The 22,711-nt window shown below is 50.1% G+C and overlaps 1 protein-coding gene and 1 pseudogene across 1 annotated transcript in view; both read right to left on the bottom strand.

The window, feature by feature from the left end:
• Positions 1 to 6,606, bottom strand: part of LOC147096723 (uncharacterized) — a 43,788-nt gene extending 37,182 nt beyond the window's left edge. Inside the window, exon 1 of the mRNA XM_085973329.1 lies at positions 5,790 to 6,606. Within this exon, the coding sequence (XP_085829455.1) occupies positions 5,790 to 5,870 (81 nt within the window). The 5' untranslated portion in view covers positions 5,871 to 6,606. The remainder of the gene's footprint in view (positions 1 to 5,789) is intronic.
• Positions 6,607 to 19,208: 12,602 nt separating this feature from the next.
• LOC147096722 (protein TUNAR pseudogene) lies at positions 19,209 to 20,553 on the bottom strand (annotated as a pseudogene).
• Between the last annotated feature and the right edge of the window lie 2,158 nt (positions 20,554 to 22,711).

Here is a 22,711-nt window from a genome sequence, read left to right as displayed (position 1 = left end):
ACTGACTGAAAGGGCGGTGGAAGCAGATTCAATAATAACTTTCAAAAGGGAATTGGGAATTGGAATCTCCGTGGCTGATGTGAGCAAGACTTTTAAGAGAGTGAACACCCATAAAGCATCCCGGTCCAGATGGAATCCCTGGGCGTGTCCTTAGAGCATGCACTGACCAGCTGTCAGTCGTGTTTACGGATATATTCAACCGTTCACTGTACCAGTCTGTAGTCCCCACCTGCTTCAAGATGACATCGGTTATGCCAGTCCCAAAAAAAACAAAAGTAACCTGTTTAAATGACTACCGCCCCATAGCACTCACTTCTGTCATCATGAAGTGCTTTGAGAGGCTGGTCAAAACCCACATCAACTCCTTACTAACTGACACTGGACCCACTCCAATTTGCTTACCGCCCAAAAAGATCTAGGGATGATGCCATCACCACTGTACTGCACACTGCCTTATCACACCTGGATAAGAGGAACACCTATGTGAGAATGTTGTTCATTGATTATAGTTCAGCATTCAATACCATTATCCCCTCCAAGCTTGTCAACAAGCTCAGTGAGCTGGGACTTAACACCTCCCTATGCAACTGGATCCTGGACTTCCTGACGGGCAGACCCCAGGTGGTGAAAATAGGCAGTAACACCTCCTCAACACTGATCCTGAACACGGGAGCTCCCCAGGGTTGTGTGCTCAGCCCCCTTCTGTACTCCCTGTTTACTCACGATTGTGTGGCCACGCACAACTCCAACTCCATCATCAAGTTTGCTGATGATACTACCGTTGTAGGCCTGATCACAGATGGCGATTGTAGTGATCAATAACACGTCATTCTATAGTGGACACTAGGTGGAGCCGTAGAGCTGTATATAGCTGTATGTATAAGACTACACTACCCAGCTATATATATATATATATATATATATATTTATTAAGACTACATTACCCATGAGGCACTAGGCTACCCACAAGGCAGCAGTCAAGATGGAAGCCTCTACAGATACTGTACCTAGTCCACATGTGCTCAATAAAAGTGTCTAGCAAAAGCTAGCTGTGTTCATAATAAGAATGTCTATTTATTAATGAACATAAGATGGTACCAGGGTGGTGAAGATCTGCTGAAAATTGTGAAAAGTGACATGGAGAATTTGAAGCCACCAGAGCGTTTGAAACTCACAGAAAAAATCGACTACAATTGGCAGACTTTTAAACAGCAATTCGAACTCTACATTGCAGCCATCGGATTCGGTACAAAGCCAGACGCAAGGAAGATAGCATTGCTGCTTACGGTTGCAGGCCCACAGGCGATAGAGGTATTTAATACATTTGTATTTAATCCAGCGGAGAACAGAGACAAATTAGACGATGTGCTACAGAAATTTGATGCACATTGTTCTCCCAAAAAGAATGAGACGTATGAAAGATACATCTTCCGTTCTCGGACACAGCAACAAAATGAGACTTTTGATAGCTTTATAACTGATCTGAAACTGAAAGCACAGACATGTAATTTCTCTGAGCTCAAAGCATCCATGATTCGTGACCAGATTGTGTTTGGTATTCATGATAAAAAAAGTCAGGGAACGTCTGTTGAGAGAAACCGAACTAAATTTGGAAAATGCGGTGAAAATATGCCAAGCCAGCGAGCTAGCTCGAAAGCACGCGAAGACTTTCAGTGAAATCAATAATGATGCAATTGTAATGAGTGATAATGCTGCTGTCGGTGCTGTGTCCTACAAGGGGAAGAAACGGCAGAACAGAAATGAAAAGCAATCGGAGGATGAAATTTTTAATTGTAAACGCTGTGGTTACAAACACCAGTTAAAACAATGCCCAGCGTTTGGCAAAATGTGCACAAAGTGTAATGGAAAGAATCACTTTGCCAAACAATGCTTTTCAAAAGTAAAAACAACGAAAGGGCAACAAGTTAATGTGATTGAGGACACTGATTTAAGTGAGACATTTTTTGTAGGAATGGTGTCATGTGACGATATCAAAAAAGATACAGAAAATGTGCAGCCCTCAGAAATGGACAATGCTGAACATAAAGTCAATGCAGTAAAAGTGGACAAATGGATGATCCCACTGCAGATAAATGGAGCATTAGTTACATTGAAACTGGACACTGGGGCAAAAGCAAACTTAATCAGTATGCGTGACATAAAAAATATGAAAGAAAAGCCCAAAATACAGAAAAAGTCAGTACTTCTGAAGAGCTATAATGGACAGAAAATAGATAGCTTAGGTGTATGCAGACTTAAAGTGACAGTCAAAGACAAAGTGCATCATCATGTTTTCTGTTGTGGCTGAAAGACTTGATTCGATACTAGGTGACAAAGCTTGTGAAGACTTAGAACTGGTCAAGAGAGGCTACCGTATAAACTGTGCCATAAGCAGACCAGATGACTCAGGTGATGAAGCAGAGAGCCCATCAAGGATGAAAAGGCCAAAGGGTATCCATGTCTTCAAAAAGCCTAGTTTCTCCAAGAAGAAAGAAAAAGACTTTAAGGTCAAAGAGAAGCCAAAGGAAGAAAAGCACAAAGAGGAAAAACACAAGGAGAAAAAGTCCAAAGATATAACTGCAGAAACCGAAGGGGCTGAGGTGGAGAGGGTCAGCAGCTTCAAATTCCTGGGTGTATTCATTACGAAGGACTTAACGTGGTCACCACATCGATGTCGTAACGAAGAAGGCATACCAACGCCTGTTCTTCCTCGGGAGACTGAAGAAATTTGGAATGGCCCCCCAGATTCTCACCAACTTCTACCGGTGCACCATCGAGAGTATCCTGTCCGGCTGCATCACTACCTGGTATGGCAACTGCACCGCCACAGACCGCAAGGCTCTACAGATGGTGGTGAAAGCTGCACAGCATACTATAGGAATTAAACTACCTGCTGTGCAGGATATCTACCCCGAGGGGTGCCGGGGGAAGGCCCTGAGAATCATCAAAGACGCGAGCCACCCCAGCCACAACCTCTTCGCCCTGCTCCCGTCCGGTAAGAGATACCGAAGCATACGGTCTCGTACCAGCAGGTTTCGAAACAGCTTCTACCCCCAGGCCATAAGACTCATGAACGTATAATTTATTATTATTTATTACTGTTTTATTTATTATTACTGTATTTCTTAGTATTTTATCATTGTTATGTCATATTTATTCCAATGTTGGGAGGACTCGTAAAAATCAACATTTCATTGTGCAGTACACACGTCTGCTGCATATATGACAAATAAAATTTGAATTGGGTATCATCTGAAAAGGAAACATTTTGCAGGGCTATGGGGAACGAGCAAGGGGGGTGGGGGGAGTGGGTTTAATTGAATAGCTCGTTCAAAGAGCTGGCACAGGCAGGATGGCTGCTCTCAGTGCAGGTAATTAGTTCCCAGCCGCTGCAGAGGGCAACACACAGGATTTAAACACATCTCTGTTAACGGCAGTTCAGGGATGTCTTGAAGTGGGCGAGAGAGACAGAGAAATGTTCAGACGGGGAAGGATAATAAAGGAATTAGTCAGCAAACGAACCCCAGGCCGGACAGACTCTGCTCCGATCCGATGACTCACTGGCAGCTGCTAACTTAATTTGCTCTTCCTTGCCAGTGACTGACGTCAAAACTTGTGAATTCCTTCGCAACACATTCCTTCATGCATTATTTTAGCAGAGCCAGTAACTGATGTAAAAAATGAATGCCTGGTTTAGTTTGATACGGTGGCAGTAACTGTTCACCAATATCCCTGACCAGTAATTTCTAGGCTTCTGTCTCTCTATCCACCTCTGTCTCTAAGTGGAACTCATTCTCTCCCTGTTTCTCTCTCTGGCTCTTTCTATCTCCATTTTGTGTCTCTCGCTATGCCTCTGTCTGCATTCAGATTGACCGGCTGTCTGTTACCATCTCGCACCCTCCTGTACCTCTCTTTCTCTGTCCCTCCCTCTCCGTGTTTTCTTTCTCTGTCTCTTTATGTCAGCCCTGTCTTAGTGGGCAGCACCCTCTTGCCTCATGAGTCAGAAGGTTGTGGGTTCACAGTCCCCACTCCAGAGACTTGAGCAGAAAAAAAATCTAGGCTGACGCTCCCAGTGCATAAGGACATAAGAACATAAGAAGTAGGAGCAGGAGTAGGCCATACGGCCCCTCGGACCTGCTCCGCCATTCAATAGGATCATGGCTGATCCGAATCTAGACTCACGTTCACTTCCCTGCCCTCTCCCCGTAACCCCTAATTCCCTTATCTGCTAGGAAACTGTCTATCTCTGATTTAAATTTATTTAATGTTGCAGCTTCCACAGCTCTCTGGGGTAGCAAATTCCATAGATTTACTACCCTCTGAGTGAAGAAGTTTCTCCTCATCTCAGTTTTGAAAGGGCAGCCCCTTATTCTAAGATTATGCCCCCTAGTTCTAGTCTCACCCATCAGTGGAAACATCCTCACCGCATCCACCCGATCAAGCCCCCTCACAATCTTATATGTTTTGATAAGATCGCCTCTCATTCTTCTGAACTCCAATGAGTAGAGGCCCAACCTACTCAACCTTTCCTCATACGTCAACCCCCTCATCTCCGGAATCAACCGAGTGAACCTTCTCTGAACCGCCTCGAGAGCAAGTATATCTTTCCTTAAATATGGAAACCAAAACTGCACGCAGTATTCCAGGTGTGGCCTCACCAATACCTTGTAGAACTGCAGCAAGACTTCCCTGTTTTTATACTCCATCCCCCTTGCAATAAAAGCCAAGATTCCATTGGCCTTCCTGATCACCTGCTGCACCTGCATACTAACTTTTTGTGTTTCATGCACCAGGACCCCCAGATCCCTTTGTACTGTAGCACTTTGCAGTTTCTCTCCATTTAGATAATAACTTGCTCTTCGATTTTTTTCTGCCAAAATGCATAACCTCACTTTCCAGTATTATATTTCATCTGCCAAATCTCTGCCCACTCACTTAGCCTGTCTATGTCCTTTTGCAGGTTTTTTATGTCCTCCTCACTCACTGCTTTCCCTCCCATCTTTGTATCGTCGGCAAACTTGGATATGTTGCACTCGGTCCCTTCCTCCAAATCGTTAATATAGATTGTAAAGAGTTGGGGTCCCAGCACTGACCCCTGTGGAACACCACTAGTTACTGATTGCCAGCCCAAGAACGAACCATTTATCCCAACTCTTTGTTTTCTGTTAGATAGCCAATCTTCCACCCATGCCAGTATATTACCCCCAATCCCGTGATTTTTTATCTTGATCAGTAATCTTTTGTGTGGAACATTGAGGGAGTGCTGCACCGTCGGAGGTGCTGTCTTTCGGTTAAACCGAGGCCCCGTCTGCTCTCTCAGGTGGACGTAAAAGATCCCACAGCCACTCTTTCGAAGAAGAGCAGGGGGAGTTCTCCCCCGGTGTCCTGGGGCCAATATTTATCCCTCAACCAACATCACTGAAAACAGATGATCTAGTCATTATCACATTGCTGTTTGTGGGAGCTTGCTGTGCGCAAATTGGCTGCTGCGTTTCCTACATTACAACAGCGACTCCACTTCAAAAAAGTACTTCATTGGCTGTAAAGCGCTTTGGGACATCCTGAGGTTGTGAAAGGCGCTATAGAAATGCAAGTCTTTTTCAATCACTCTGTTTTTCACTTTTTTCCCCTCTCTGTTGCTGTCTTTTGTTTTTTTTTTCTCACTCTTTCCATAGTTTTTCTCACTCATTCTGTGTCTCTCTTTTTCATTCTGTGTCTCTCTCTTTTCTCTTTCACCGTATCTCTCGCTCTCTGCCACTCTTTTACTAAAGAAACCGCAATGAGATTACCTGGTGGGGTCCCCGGGGAGGTGGGAAGACTCCAGGCGGAAGATTCAAGTTGTAAAACTCGGAGGAAATTCTCTGCTGCATCGGTGGTGCTGCTGGGATGTAAATTTCGATTCTCAAATCGATTTTAATTTCAGGGAGTTGCTTCCAGTCTACCAAATGCTCTCGTAAACACAGCAACCCACAAGCACTTCACACTGCCCTGACAGCTCAACAACTCTATAAAGCGCAATGCTTGAGAATGTTCCGGAAGCCGCGAACATTTGCAATTCCGCCAAACCTGCCTATCCATATTTTTAAAAAACGAGTGTTCACCCTGCGTCTTGTCAAATCGCAAAGTGACAGATTTGAAAAGCGTCACCCGTTATGTATATCACGCTGATTGGGTCAAATATCCTATAGGAACAGGTCTTCGAGCCTGTTCTCGTCTGCCAAAATTCTGGAATGCAAAGATAAACCCCAGCTCCTATTCTCTACTGCTAACCGTCTTCTTAAACCCCTCTCCCCTGTCTCCTCCACACTCACCTCCAACAGCAAGTGTGAGGAGCTCATGGACTTCTTTGTCTCTAAGATTGAGACCATCCGTTCAGCTGCCTCTGCCACTTCCCTTCCTTCCCCTAGCCCACCAGGCCAAACTTCCTCTAAGGTTCTCCCCTGCCCTAGCCCTGAACTCGCATCTTTCTCCAGTTTCTCTCTGATCTCCCCTCATGACCTCTTCGCGCTCATCTTGTCCATGTGACCCACTTCCTGCTCCCTCGACTCTATTCCCACCAAACTGCTGACCACCCAACTTCCTTTTCTGGTTCCCATGTTAGCTAACATTGTTAATGGTTCGCTCTCCTCAGGTACTGTTCCCCCCGCCCCCTCCTTCAAATCTGCCATCATCACCCCTCTCAAAAAACCAACCCTTGACCCCTCTGTCCTTGCAAACTACCGCCCCATCTCCAACCTCCCTTTCCTCTCCAAAGTCCTTGAACGTGTTGTCGCCTCCCAAATCCATGCCCATCTTTCCCGCAACTCCATGTTTGAATCCCTCCAATCCGGTTTCCGCCCTTGCCACAGTACCGAAACGGCTCTCAACAAAGTCACAAATGACATCCTTTGTGACTGTGACAAAGGTAAACTATCCCTCCTCATCCTTCTTGACTTGTCTGCAGCCTTTGACACGGTTGACCACTCCATCCTTCTCCAACGCCTCTCCACCGTCGTCCAGCTGGGTGGGACTGCACGCGCCTGGTTCTATTATCTATCTAATCGTAGCCAGAGAATCACCTGCAACGGCTTCTCTTCCCGCTCCCACATCGTTACCTCTGGTGTCCTCCAAGGATCTATCCTTGGCCCCCTCCTATTTCTCATCTACATGCTGCCCTTTGGCGACATCATCCGAAAACACAGCGTCAGTTTCCACATATGCGGCGCTGTATGAATAACTGACGCGTCCCTACGGGGAGTAAGCATTCCATTGTAATTGTACTTGTTACATCTGGCAAATAAAATTGAATTGAATTGATACGCTGACGACACTCAGCTCTACCTCACGAACACTTATCTCGACCCCTCCATGGTCTCTAAATTGTCAGACTGCTTGTCCGACATCCAGTTCTGGATGAGCAGAAATTTTCTCCAATTAAATATTGGGAAGACCGAAGCCATTGTTTTCGGTCCCCATCACAAACTCCGTTCCCCAGCCACTGACTCCATCCCTCTCCCTAACATCTGTCTGAGGCTGAACCACACTGTTCACAACCTTGCTGTCATATTTGATCCTGAAATGAGCTTCCGACCACATATCCGCAGCATAACAAAGACCGCCTACTTCCACCTCCGTAACATCGCCCGCCTCTGCCCTTGCCTCAGCTCATCCGCTGCTGAAACCTTCATCCATGCCTTTGTTACCTCTAGACTTGACTATTCCAACACACTCCTGGCTGGCCTCCCACATTAATGTACGGACCAGGGTCAAGCAAGGCTGTATCATCGCACCACGCTCTTCTCGATCTTCCTTGCGGCAATGCTCCATCTCACCCTCAGTAAGCTCCCCGCTGGAGTGGAGCTAATTTACAGAACAAACGGGAAACTGTTCAACCTCTTGAGATCTCCGCGCTCCTCCAATTCTGGCCTCTTGAGCATCCCCGATTATAATCGCTCAACCATTGGCGTCCGTACCTTCTGTTGCCTGGGCCCTAAGCTCTGGAATTCCCTGCCTAAACCTGTCCGCTTCGCTACCTCTCTTTCCTTCTTTAAGACGCTCCTTAAAACCTACCCGTTTGACCAAGCTTTTGGTCACCTGTCCTAATATCTCCTTATGTGGCTCGGTGTCATTTTATTTGTGTCTTATAATACTCCTGTGAAGCGCCTTGGGGCATTTTACTACATTAAAGGCGCTATATAAATACAAGTTGTTATCGGCAAAGTGTGACAGGGAGTGCGTGCTATATATACAAATAAAATCAAAGAATTTCCTGTTTAAGGATTGAGGAGTTGGCATATCAAATGGAGATGGAGTTAAAGGCACAATATAGTGGGATGTTCTAGTTAATGGCAGCTTATTAAAATGAGGCAATCTCAACCAGTTAGAATCATAGAAACTTAAAGCACAGAAGGAGGCCGTTCGGCCCGTCGTGCCTGTGCCCGCTCTTTGAAAGAGCCGTCGTGCTCAGTCCCACTCCCTCGCATTTCGTCTGTAACCCTGTTAAGTTACTCATCCTAAGAATTAGGAGCAGGAGTCGGCCATACCGCCCCTAGAGCCTGCTCCGCCATTCAATAAGATCATGGCTGATCATCGACCTCAACTCCACCTTCCCTCCATCGATCTTTGTCTTGAATATACTCAACGACTGAGCCTCCACAGCCCTCTGTGGCAGAGAATTCCAAAGATTCACCACCCTCTGAGTGAAGAAATTCCTCCTCATCTCAGTCTTAAATGGCCGACCCCTTATTCTGAGACTGTGCCCCCTAGTTCTAGACACTCCAGTCAGGGGGAAACAACCTCTCAGCATCTACCCTGTCAATCCCCCTCAGAATCTTGTATGTTTCAATGAGATCACCTCTCATTCTTCTAAACTCCAGAGAGTATCGGCCCATTCTACACAATCTCTCCTCATAGGACAACCCTCTCATCCCAGGAATCAATCTAGTGAACCTTCGTTGCACCGCCTCCAAGGCAAGTACATCCTTCCTTAGATAAGGAGACCAAAACTGTGCCCAGTACTCCAGGTGTGGTCTCACCAAGGCCCTGTACAATTGTAGCAAGACTTCCTTACTCTTATACTCCAACCCCTTTGCAATGAGTACCCGTCCAATTGCCTTTTAAAATAATCGATGGAATCCGCTTCCACCACCTTTTCAGGTCGAGCGTTCCAGACTGATTTCTGGGATGGCAGGACTGTCGTATGAGGAGAGATTGGGTCGACTGGGCCTGTATTCACTAGAGTTTAGGAGAATGAGAGGGGGATCTCATTGAAACGTATAAAATTCTGACAAGGGCTAGACAGACTGGATGCAGGGAGGATGTTTCCCCTGGCTGGGGGGGTTTAGAACCAGGGGTCACAGTCTCAGGATACGGGGTAGGACATTTAGGACTGAGATGAGGAGAAATGTCTTCACTCAGAGGGTGGTGAACCTGTGGAATTCTCTACCACAGAAGGCTGTGGAGGCCAAGTCACTGAATATATTTAAGAAGGAGATAGATAGATTTCTAGACGCAAAAGGCATCAAGGGGTATGGGGAGAGAGCGGGAATATGGTATTGAGATAGAGGATCAGCCATGATCATATTGAATGGCGGAGCAGGCTCGAAGGGCCGAATCCTGCTCCTATTTCTCTACGTCTCTCTCAAAACCTCTCATCAGCTTGAAAACCTCCATTCGGTCACCTCTTAACCTTCTCTGTTCCAAGGAGAGCATAGAAACATAGAAGATAGGAGCAGGAGTAGGCCATTCGGCCCCTCGAGCCTGCTCCGCCATTCAATGAGATCATGGCTGATCATCCAAACTCAGTACCCTGTCCCTGCTTTCTCCCCATATCCCTTGATCCCTTTAGCCTTAAGAAATATATCCAACTCCTTCTTGAATATATTTAATGAATTGGCCTCAACTGCCCTGTGTGGTAGAGAATTCCACAGGTTCACCACTCTCTGGGTGAAGCGATTCCTCCTCATCTCAATCTCAACTTTTCCAAGCGCTCCTCATAACTGAAGTAGTCGGTGGGGAAAACTCAGCCCCGGTGTCTGCCCACCGACCTCTGCCATAACGCGGCCGTGCCTGGATGAAGGAGGAGGTCTGGGCGATGCCTCCCTATGGTTGACTAGCCTGCTGGCGAGGCTCGGGTTTTCCTCCTACATTTCCCAGAGGGAGTCCCGCACTCGATCCCAGGGAGGGACGTTTCAAAATTAGCAAGCTGACAATACCACTGAAGGAAGTCTCTATAAGTACAAAAGTGTAATATTGATTTTATTTTGGGAAAGAAAAAATACACTTAGAATCACCTTCAGTGAGACGGCACAGTGACTGTGGCTGGAGTAAGTGCTGGATAACCTCACCGTACCACCAGGCACTGCAGCAGCGACCAAGCTGTGGTCTTTGTGGGTCACTCAGGTCTGTCCCATGGAGCCTCGAGGGGGCCACAGTTGAAGGTCCAATTCCCTGTTCCCATGAATTCCCCACCTGTCTCCAGTCACTGACACCAAGTGGACCTCGGTGTTCCAACTGAGGATTAATCGGCCAACGCGGCAACAGCCCTGCCCCCCGGAACCTCAAACGAGACGAACCAGCGGGGAAGAGATGCAAAGACAAACGTGGGTGGCGAGAGCTGGGCTCCAGGGGCCACAGTTTGGACGCTGCTGCAGAGCGGCATTCACAGTGAGTATATCACCACAATGTATACCAAAGACACAGATTTGGCAGTACGCACAGTTCAGTTAATAAAGGCTTGCGTTATAATTTGCTTTTAAAGAAACAGAGCCTCTTGTGACAGACGTAGACACACAAGATCAGTTCCTCCGTGAGCTGCACACTGCATTAGACCAGGAGTGTTTGTACATACTGTAACCCCCTCGGGAGATGTTGAACACCAAGCTCTGCCCCACCCCCCACCAACTTACTTTGTACTCCTTGGTATAGGTGTAGGCATGGTGAGACAGGCTCGTGTGGGCGATGGAGGCGCTGGTATCTGAGGGTGGGACACAACATAACAAGAATAATGAGTAGGAGTCGGCCATTCGGCCCCTCGAGCCTGCTCCGCCATTCACTAAGATCATGGCTGATCTTCACCCTCATCTCCACTTTCTCGCCCGATCTCCATATCCCTCGATTCCCCTAGAGTCCAAAAATCTATCGATCTCAGCCTTGAATATACTCAACGACTGAGCATCCACAGCCCTCTGGGGTAGAGAATTCCAAAGATTCACAACCCTCTGAGTGAAGAAATTACTCCTCATCTCAGTCCTAAATGGCCGACCCCATATCCTGAGACTATGCCCCCTCGTACTAGACTCTCCAGCCAGGGGGAAACATCCTCTCAGCGTCTACCCTGTCAATCCCCCTCAGAATCTTATACATTTCAATGAGATCACTTCTCATTCTTCTAAACGCCAGAGAGTATCGGCCCAATCTACTCAACCTCTCCTCTCTGTTCTCAGACCAACAGTTGGGGTTCTGCAACTGGCCTCAGTGTCACAACGCTAGGGAAATGGGGGGGGCGGGGGGGGGCATTGAAATTAGCCAGGATTCCTACTCCTGTTCACCATCCAAAGACCATGTATGGACAGAATCAGGCTTGGGTGTGATGCCCCTCAGGGTGGAAGAGCAGCATTTCTACGAATAGGCCATTCGGCCCCTCGCTCCTGTTCCACCATTCAATTAGATCATGGCTGATCTGCATCTTTACTCCATTTACCCGCCTGGGGGTTCTGTAACCCTTAATACCCTTACCTATCAAAAATCTATCAATCTCAGTTTTGACATTTTCAACTGAGCACCCCCCCAGCCTCGACAGCTTTTTGCGGGGGAGAGAGTTCCAGATTTCCAGTAACCCTTTGGGTGAAGAAGTGCTTCCTGACATCACCCCTGAACGGCCTGGCTCTAATTTTAAGGTGATGTCCCCTTGTTCTGGACTCCCCCCCCCCGCCCCCTCAACCAGAGGAAATCGTTTCTCTCGATCTCTACCTGTAATCATCTCAAGCAGCTGAATTAAATCTCCCCTTTAAAGAAGAGGAAATACGCCCAGCTGTCTTTGAATTACCAGTAGGGTTACTCATAGGCCGGCCAACCACAGCTGACTGATCCTCTCAGTGTGCGAAAGAAACCGTCCAACTTACAAAAGAAAAAGGGACTGTTTCTTTAAAAGGAAATCTGCCTTGAAAGTCAGCTCATTTATCAATTCTTGACACGACATGCAAACACATTTGTGAGAGGGAAAGGCAGGTGCAGGTGCTTAACTTTGCAAACAAAACATTGCTTTTTAATTATTTGTTTTTTTAAAAAGACATTAGAACTTAGCAGCAGTTTCAAAATTCAGAGCTGACGAGATCTTTTTCCCCCCTCCCCCCGCAAAGTGTCCCAGTTTTGTTCCCCTTCCCCCCCCCCCCCCGCTAAATTCTCTACCTTCCCGAAGGCATCGACTGCCTCTGGGGGGGGGGGTACAATCACATGAATCGTAGAAATTTTACAGCACAGAAACAGGCCATTCGGCCCATCGTGTCTGTGACACCCGAAAGAACAGCGATCCCGCCTAATCCCACTCTCCAGCTCTTGGGCCGTAGCCCTTGTGGGTTACAGCACTTCGAGTGCACATCCAAACACTTTTTAAATGTGATGAGGGTTTCTGCCTCCACCACCCTTTCAGGCAGTGAGTTCCAGACCCCCACCCACCACCACCCTCGGGACATGCTCCTCGGGCACAGGGCTAATCAATGAGTGGATGGTGCACCGTGGGGGGGCATCGCAGCAGAGCTCGTCGCCGTCCTCCTTTGACACCCGCGCACGTGTGCATTCCAGCCACGGTCACTGGGGAGCGACCAGGAGCAGTGGAACCCCGCCTTCAGTTTTTTTCCCCTCTCTCCTCCCCTTAGCTCAGGGGAGGGGTGTACTGAGGGCGATTTCTGTACCCCAACTAGCTCCGCGACTGCGACCCGCAGACCACAGTTACTTTACAAGTCTTCTCCGGGATCACCGCGGTGTCTAAAGGGGATCAGAGCTTCGCGATTCTGTGACGAATTTCAACGTTTTGATGGCTTAATGTGATGGAATCGGAGATTTGAAGATATGACGTTGCTTTTTTAAAAAAAAAAACAATGCTGTTAATGATCGCCCACTCCCGAATAAAATATTTTCAAACATCTACCATTCTTTCACAGCGGGGACGTGAGAAATTGTCTCAAGCCCATTGCATTTCTGTGATGCTATCAGAATTGAAGCAGTACCTAGTCAGAGCAGGGAGTAACATCATTTCCTTTGCATCTGAATGCTTTCAAACTAATACAGTTTTAAATGCCTGAATGTAAGGGTTTTGATCAACGCTCCCTGTAATTTTTTTTGGAGGGTGCGCGGTCCCTTTAATTGGCTGCTGCCCGTTCAGATTTTCACACGCACGCGCGGTTCCTGCATTGAAAAGCTGGTGAGGGGCTGGCACGAGGGACCTCCAGACCGCGCGGGGGGCGCGTAGCTTAATGGGACCGCTGGTTTCTGATGAGGAGAAACTGTGTCCACTGGCAAGGGGGGGGTCCGGTAACCAGTGGGCACAGATTTAAGATAATTGGCACAGATTTAAGATGATTGGCACAGATTTAAGATAATTGGCACAGATTTAAGATAATTGGCACAGATTTAAGATGATTGGCACAGATTTAAGATAATTGGCACAGATTTAAGATGATTGGCACAGATTTAAGATAATTGGCACAGATTTAAGATGATTGGCACAGATTTAAGATAATTGGCACAGATTTAAGATGATTGGCACAGATTTAAGATACTTGGCAAGAGAACCAGAGGGGGAAATTAGGAGAATTTTTTTTTTACACAGCGAGTTGTGATCTGAAAGGGCGGTGGAAGCAGTTTCGATAGTAACTTTCCAAAGGTAATTGGATAAGTATTTGAAAAGGAAACATTTGCGATGGGGAAAGAGCAAGGGGGAGCGAGACTAATTGGAGAGCTCTTTCAAAGAGCCGACAGAGGCACGATGGGCCGAACGGCTGTATGATTCTAATGATAAACGCGGTCTAGTCCCGAGGAGTACAATGTTCTCCCCCCTGGAGCCCCTTGTCCCTGGACAGCGAGTTTCCTTTGCCCGTGTTTAGTGTAGGTAGGAGGGGTGGATCTGCGAGAAAAGGAAAAATCCTTTACTTGCTCCCTCCCGCCCACTTTCGATTTTAACGGGGGGCAGGCGACCAACCCGCTCCCAGGAGGCAGGTAGCTCATTTAAATATTTTCACCAGACTGTGTGCCTCAGATTTTAACTCTCTTCCAGGTTTAACATTGGCCAGCCGGGTTTCCCAGGCCTTGGGATTCACGGCAGCTAAAGGAAGACAAGGACTGCCGTGTGGAACAGGAAAGTGCCTTTCCAGCACTACTTGTGGGCCTCGAGGAGCAGGAGTGCGGCCCCCCGGCCCCCCAAGCTAACCCGCTTCCCCTCCCCCCACCATGATCAGACCCCCCGCACAATTGGGCCCACACCCCGTGATCACCGAACTCCCCCGCCCCCCCCTTGTGATCACCAGCCTACCCCGCCATGATCGGACCCCACCCGCGATCACTGGACCCCCCCCGACCCACCATCTCTGCCACCGATCTCTCGCCGACCATCCCGTGACCACCCCGACCCTCCCAATCACGCCGTGTCCACCCCCTCCCCCGCGATCGCGTCCCCAAGCAGCACAAAACTTAGCCGCTTCTGGGCTGCCGCCTCTTCTGCAGCCTTCCCCGCCCAATAGGGAGCCTGTTAATCAGGCTGGCTTCCGGGCGGGGAACCTGTTTAAAAAAAAATACACGCTCTGGAGTTAAAACTCCACTGCGTTGAGTGGGGTATGAGGAGAGAGGACGGGGCCCAGGAGCGAGGACCGGACCCAGGAACGAGGACGGGACCCAGGGGCGAGGACGGGGCCCAGGGGCGAGGACGGGATCCAGGGGCGAGGACGGGGCCCAGGGGCGAGGACGGGACCCAGGGGCGAGGACGGGACCCAGGAGCGAGGACGGGGACCAGGAGCGAGGACGGGGACCAGGAGCGAGGACCGGACCCAGGAGCGAGGACCGGACCCAGGAGCGAGGACGGGACCCAGGAGCGAGGTCGAGGCCCAGGGGCGAGGACCGGACCCAGGAGCGAGGTCGAGGCCCAGGGGCGAGGACGGGACCCAGGAGCGAGGTCGAGGCCCAGGGGCGAGGACAGGACCCAGGAGCGAGGTCGAGGCCCAGGGGCGAGGACAGGACCCAGGAGCGAGGTCGAGGCTCAGGGGCGAGGACGGGGCCCAGGAGCGAGGACGGGGCCCAGGAGCGAGGACGGGACCCAGGAGCGAGGACGGGACACAGGAGCGAGGACCGGACCCAGGAGCGAGGACGGGACCCAGGAGCGAGGGCGGGGCCCAGGAGCGAGGACGGGGCCCAGGAGCGAGGACGGGGCCCAGGAGCGAGGACGGGGCCCAGGAGTGGCGCAGCGTGGACCAGCAGCGGGGTCGGGAGGACCACACTGCAGCCTATGAAACCCAGGCAGAGAGGACCTGCAGGAAGGAGGGAGGAGGACAGTAGCAGTATGTTTGTGTGTGTATGCTAGGCCGATGTAGCAGAGCCTGGTCTCCAATCATCTTGGATCCCCTTGCCATTGGACCAAGACCTTGCTCTGTCAAGCCCCGTGTGGTAGCTGGTGTGCAACGGCCACCCCACGTTAAAAGAATTCACGCACAGGCATCTTCCACCCTTTAAAATGAAGTTCGGGACCTGGAACGTCAGGACCCTCGTGGACAACCCCAACAGACTGGAACGCCGTACTGCAACCACCATCTGCCCCACCTGTGACAGAGACTGTAGGTCCCGCATTGGACTCATCAGTCACCTGAGAACTCATTTTTAGTGTGGAAGCAAGTCATCCTCGGTTCCGAGGAACTGCCCAAGAAGAAGAATTGCCTTACAATCCTATTTTGCAAGGATCTCCTTGGTATTGTAACGCTGTAGGAGCATCTATTTGCCACCAGAGGTCGCATGTGAGCTACATAAACAGCGGCCGAAGACCAGAACTGCATCATTCCAATTCACTCCTTTTTTTTAATCAATTCTTGGGATCTGGGCGTCGCTGGCAAGGCCGGCATTTAATGCCCATCCCGAGTTGCCCTGAGGAGGTGGCGGTGGTGGGCCTTCTTCCTGAATCGCTGCGCTTGCTTACCGTGTGTCTCGCCCGGACACGTCAGAGGGCGGTTTAAGAGTCAGCCAGGTTGGTGTGGGGACTGGAGTCACATATAGGCCCAGACCGGGTCCCAGACACGTAGGCATTCCACCGAGTCGGGCTCTTTGCTGGCTATCCGTTAGTTGGTCAGATCCCCTGCTGCGGAGAAGCTCGTGTTGAAAGTCTTCATTTATTCCCGTGTTCTGACGGGAGAATCTTTACAGGAACATTTTAGAGCAGGGTCACTTCACAGGCCGAAGCCGGGATCAGCAGCGTGCCTAAGGGAGTGGAGAGTTTAGCGAATTCCCCGTCAAAGATTTTGAGGCCTAAACATGTTTGGCTGGTGGCTGGAGACGGCCCGAAGGTCCTGGGCATCGGAAGCCATTGAGTTGACTTGGAAAGTTGATCAGTGACGGCAACAGTCTGCGAGAGAGCCATCGTTCCCAACAGGGACCAGTCACCAGGGTCTGTCTGGAAGAGGACGGTTACACCAAGTTCTTCTTCTTAGGCCGTCCCTCGGAACCGAGGATGACTTGCTTCCACACTAAAAATGAGTTCGCAGGTGACTGATGAGTCCAATGCGGGACCTAGAGTCTCTGTCGCTGTTGGGGTTGTCCACGAGGGTCCTGACGTTCCAGGTCCCGAACTTCATTTTAAAGGGAGGAAGATGCCTGTGCGTGAATTATTTTAACGTGGGGTGGCCGTTGCACACCAGCTACCACACGGGGCTTGACAGAGCAAGGTCTTGGTCCAATGGCAAGGGGATCCAAGATGATTGGAGACCAGGCTCTGCTACATCGGCCTGACATACACACACAAACATACTCCTACTGTCCTCCTCCCTCCTTCCTGCAGGTCCTCTCTGCCTGGGTTTCATAGGCTGCAGTGTGGTCCTCCCGACCCCGCTGCTGGTTCATGCTGCGCCACTCCTGGGCCTCGTCCTCGCTCCTGGGATCCGTCCTCACCAAGTTACACCGAGTCTACAGTGCAGGAAACAGGCCATTCGGCCCAACTGGTCCAATGCCGGCCCTTCTATTCCTTTCTCCCTAGCTTCCCCTGAAATGCAGCTACGTAAAACAAGGTGATTGTTCGGGGATTTGAACCAGGCACCCTGATCACAATCTCCAGTCAAGAACCCCAAAGCCAGAATCACACCCCTGGACCTACGAGCCACAGAACTAAATGGCCCATACAGGAATCGAACCCGTGACCTTCGCATTACTGGCACCACGCTCTTAACGACTGAACTAACCGGCCCTTAAGGTGAGACAAATGTGACCTGTGACAAGTGAATGACACCATTAGGGATGGCAGTGGTTTTTTTAAAATTCGTTTATGGGATGTGGGCGTCGCTTGCAAGGCCGGCATTTATTGCCCATCCCTAGTTGCCCCTTGAGAAGGTGGTGGTGAGCCGCCTTCTTGAACCGCTGCAGTCCGTGCGGTGAAGGTGCTCCCACAGTGCTGTTAGGGAGGGAGTTCCAGGATTTTGACCCAGCGACGATGAAGGAACGGCCGATATATTTCCAAGTCGGGAAGGTGTGTGACTTGGAGGGGAACTTGGAGGTGGTGGTGTTCCCATGCGCCTGCTGCCCTTGTCCTTCTAGGTGGAAGAGGTCGCGGGTTTGGGAGGTGCTGCTGAAGAAGCCTTGGTGAGTTGCTGCAGTGCATCTTGTAGATGGTACACACTGCAGCCACGGTGCGCCGGTGGTGGAGGGAGTGAATGTTTAAGGTGGTGGATGGGGTGCCGATCAAGCGGGCTGCTTTGTCCTGGATGGTGTCAAGCTTCTTGAGTGTTGTTGGAGCTGCACTCATCCAGGCAAGTGGAGAGTATTCCATCACACTCCTGACTTGTGCCTTGTAGATGGTGGAAAGGCTTTGTGGAGTCAGGGGGTGAGACACTCGCCACAGAATACCCATAAGAACATAAGAAATAGGAGCAAGAGTAGGCCATTCAGCCCCTCAAGCCTGCTGTGCCCAGCCTCTGACCTGCACTTGTAACCACAGCAGTTATGTGGCTGGTCCAGCTAAGTTTCTGGTCAATGGTGACCCCCAGGATGTTGATGGTGGGGGATTTGGCGATGGTAATGCCGTTGAATGTCAAGGGGCGATGGTTAGTCTCTCTTGTTGGAGATAGTCATTGCCTGGCACTTGTGTGGCGCGAATGTGACCTGCCACTTACCAGCCCACGCCTGGATGTCGTGCAGGTCTTGCTGCATGCGGGCATGGACTGCTTCATTATCTGAGGAGTTGTGAATGGAACTGAACACTGTGCAGTCATCAGCGAACATCCCCACTGGAATGACTTGAGTTCATAGGCACTTACAGGAAATGTCACCGCCCTCAATGGGAATGGTTGCTGTTAAGGGGATTTGCTTGTCATCGATGGGTGTGAAGCAAGACTTGGCTTTTCACAGACTGGTGCCACTCAGAGTCTCGCGTTGTGTTGTGTTTTTTTTGTCTGATAAGTGACACGGTGAGCCTAACACACCGGGGAGGGGGGAGCTGATGAAATCTGCGGGACATAGACCTTGACCGAGCCATCCCATGATGCAGTGGGGCGAGCGACCTGTCAGTGGGGAAATTATTTTCTGTCGGGGTTCGGGGGGGGGGCGGGCATGGGTGGGATTGTTGTTGACTCTTGGTGGGTGAAACAAATGGCAAAAGGAGGGAAGTGTCCAGTCTTCAATTGTGAGGCGAGACGGTGAGAGTCAACGGTCCCTCCATGGTAGAAAGAATCTCGGCCCAGACTGAACCTGTCTTCACCTAATTTTCCCGGTTGGAGGTGGGGGGAGCGCTGGCTGGTGACGAGGAGCAGGAACTCTATCCGATGCTCCATCATGAATCTTATCATGAGTCATGAAGAAACACTGGGCGGCCAGCTGGTGGCGCCATCCAAGGAAAGTATAAATACTCGGGCGTGGGCCCAGCTTGCTCAGGATGTTTCTGTAACCAGGAACTAGTGATGTAACTAGAATCTCATGGTTGTGAAACAGTTGATTAAAGCCTTGTTTTATACTCAAACCAAGGGCTCAGTAGTCTTTTTACATCACTCCCCTCGCCATGCTCCCCACCCCCGAACCCCAGCTCTAAGACTCTGAGGCCAATTGCTGTCCAGGGACATAGATCGGTGACGAAACCCTGGACTGTTGAACAGGGACATAGATCAGTGGTGGAAACCCTGGACTGTTGAACCGGGTCACAGACCAGCGACGGAACCCTGGATTGTAGAGCTCGGGCCCCCACACAAGGCGGTGTCTTCACCACCCAGCCAGCAAGGGGTGGGGTTGGGAGGGGTCGAGCAGACATGCCTTGCCATGAATAAAACGAGAGATCTCAAGTAGAGCCATGCAGGACTGAGGAAGCGCCAACTGCAGATTCTTGTTCAGTTAGCGAGTCTAGATTACTGATGAAATGAATAGAAAACATGGTCTGGAAATACAAAGACATCAATCGCGCCACACCCAGCGGTTTGGAACCGGAAGACAAATTTGGCACGATTGGGCCACACAAGAGAGAAGCAAAAATGATCTTTCTCTCCAGCGATGGAATGCGCACCAGCCCAGGTCCTCCTTTCTCTCTGCAAGGCCGACGTATCTCCTCCTGATCTCCCCTTTAGTGCGTCGGTGGTCCTTCCATCTCGGACCCACCCAGACCCAAACCTCTGGTCGGACCATTGGCAAGGAATTTTCCTGAAGAGATCAGCCGCATTAACCCCTCTGAACTCCGGCCGAATGGTTGAAGAGAAGATGTAATCCATTGTGCTTTTTGGGGGGGGTTTTTCCCCCCCCGCCACACACGGGTGCCATGGTGACCCAACATCGCCTGGAGACCAAAGGCGCCGTCAGGGGAACAAGCGCAAACCCAGAAATCTCAAGTCCGCCGTCTCGGGGAAGGCTTTAAACCCTGGAGAGACAGGGCCCGTCGATTCCCTCTTGCCCACGAGGCCTTTGAAACCCAGAATTCAGGCCTTTCCCACCGCCGAGAGCTGTGGTAAAACTTAAACCCATATTCACGGCGCGAGCCATTTCAGCAACGTTCAACCTCAAAAATAGTGCCTCAGAGGCTTCCAACCCATTTTTTTTTTAAAATCTACCATCTATTGGGTTATTGGTTTCCGGCGGAGATTCGACAGAGGTGCTGTTGTTTGCAGTGCTGCTAGTTTGGCTTGTTCCTCCACCCTCTCTCTCTCGCTGTTGCTCTCTCAATCTGTGGCTGTTATAACGTTGTGTAAATGTAGACGAATATGATGACTAGAAGGTTGAGGACTGTCCCACTGATCCCCAGCATGGCCAGTATTCTCTCCTCCTTGTCCTCATCCACATCCTCCGGAAGTTGAACGATTCTTGTCTCCTCAATGTGTTCAATGATGACCATTTTTACAGATTCTTAATCCAGGGCCTCAGAGCTACGGGGGATGGGGGGGAGGGGTCGGGGGGGGGGGGGGGGGGGGGGGGGGGAGTAGAAAAAAAAAGATATAAAGAAATTTGCCACCAAGCCCCACCATCCAACTTTTCTCCCTGATCCGGGTGCAGTCTCAGGAGAACCAGCCATTTAAGGGATTAAGGGATATGGGGGCAAAGACGGGGATTATGGAGTTGGGTCGCAGATCAGCCAGGATCTCATTGAATGGCGGAAGAGGCTCGAGGGGCTGAATGGCCTCCTCCTATGTTCTGATGTGAGCCATTCCTCGTGTGTGACCCAGTGAGCGCCGGCAGGCCGTGCAACCCGCGGGAGGCATCGCCCGATTCTGTTTTCAGCTAAAGCAAGCGCGCGCGTGCACACACACATTTTCCAGTGAGATTCAGCGGATAGACATCAGGAGCAGGAACCATGGCCGATTGTCTGTCTTTCTCTCCCTAACCCAGGGGCACTGTAGCTAACTGCAGTTCCCCAAGTGCTGCTCTCAACTAACATCGCACCCACTTGATGTCAAATCTGGGACTTTCTGGCCTGTTGGGTTCCAACACCACCACGGGTGGTACAGTTACCTACTGAGCCAGAGGAGCCTGTTGGATTAACTTGCAATCGGTTGAAAGACAGACACATGACATTAAATGTGATTCAGTATAGTCTTCATCAAAGTAGCATCATAGGGCGATAATGCACCTATCTGAAGGGGGTGTCATTGCTCTTCACGGATTGGCTGAATGCATCCCTCCCCCACCCCCCACCCCTCCTTCCCCCACCACCCCCCCCCACCCCACCCTAGTGTGTCCCAAGGCTAGTGAGCGGGGAGAAACCAATTAGCCCGATTTCCTGCTCCGACTCACGACTCACTGACCCTGGTGGAAAGTATGTGAGTGTTTGTGTCAGCCCCTGGCTCAGTGGGCAGCACCCTCGCCTCTGAGTCAGAAGGTCGTGGGTTCACAGTCCCACCCCAGAGACTTCAGCACAGAAATCTAGGCTGACACTCCAGTGCAGTGCTGAGGGAGTGCCGCATTGTCTGGAGGTGCCGTCTTTCGGATGTGACGTTAAACCGAGGCCCCGTCTGCTCTCTCAGGTGGACGTAAAAGATCCCACGGGCCACTATTTCGAAGAAGAGCAGGGGGAGTTCTCCCCCGGTGCCCTGGTGCCAATATTTATCCCTCAATCAACATCACTAAAAAACAGATTATTCGGTCATCATCACATTGCTGTTTGTGGGATCTTGCTGTGTGCAAATTGGTGCTGCGTTTCCTACATTACAACAGTGACCACACTTCAGAAAGTACTTCATTGGCTGTAAAGCGCTTTGAGACGTCCTGAAAGACGCGATAGAAATGCAAGTCTTTTTGTGTGTGTGTGTGTGGAAGAGAATTGGATTGAACCAGGATGTGATGCCCCTGTGGTGGAACAGCCCACTGAATCACAGAATCCCCACAGTGCAGATAGAGGCCATTTTGGCCCATCGAGCCTGCACCGACACATATCCCACCCCGATCCCCGTAACCCCTACACCAACACATATCCCACCCTATCCTTGGTCAATGCACATGGGCAAGTAGGAGAGGGCATCGAAGATAGGAGTAGAAGGTACAAAATTAGCAAATGCGCTTGCTGACAGCCGCAGAGACACAGGAAAATCTCCCTCAGACCCCCTCAGATAAGAGAGACCCAGGACAGAAAGAAAGACTTGCATTTCTATAGCGCCTTTCACGACCACCGGACGTCTCAAAGCGCTTTACAGCCAATGAAGTGCTATTTGAAGTGTAGTCGCTGTTGTAATGTAGGAAACGCAGCAGCCAATTTGAGCACAGCAAGCTCCCACAAAAAAGCAACGTGATAGAATATTAGGAGCAGGAGTAGGCCATTCGGGCCCCCTCGAGCCTGCTCCGCCATTCAATGCGATCATGGCTGATCATTCCAAATTCAGTACCCTGTCCCTGCCTTCTCCCCATATCCCTTGATCCCTTTAGCCTTAAGAAATATATCCAACTCCTTCTTGAATATATTTAATGAATTGGCCTCCACGTACTGTTCCATTTGCAGGTCCCCTGGGTTTTGTGCATTGCAATTATCACTTGGAGGACTCCCCTCCCCTCCAGGCGACAGGCCCAATGGACTAGATTATCTGGGTTT

The sequence above is a fragment of the Somniosus microcephalus genome, chromosome 34, assembly GCF_052327205.1.
Source record: "Somniosus microcephalus isolate GS21.2 chromosome 34, FLI_Smic_1.0, whole genome shotgun sequence".
NCBI lineage: Eukaryota > Metazoa > Chordata > Chondrichthyes > Squaliformes > Somniosidae > Somniosus > Somniosus microcephalus.
Note: the sequence above shows the minus strand (reverse complement) of the source record. Positions and strands in the feature narration are given on the sequence as shown.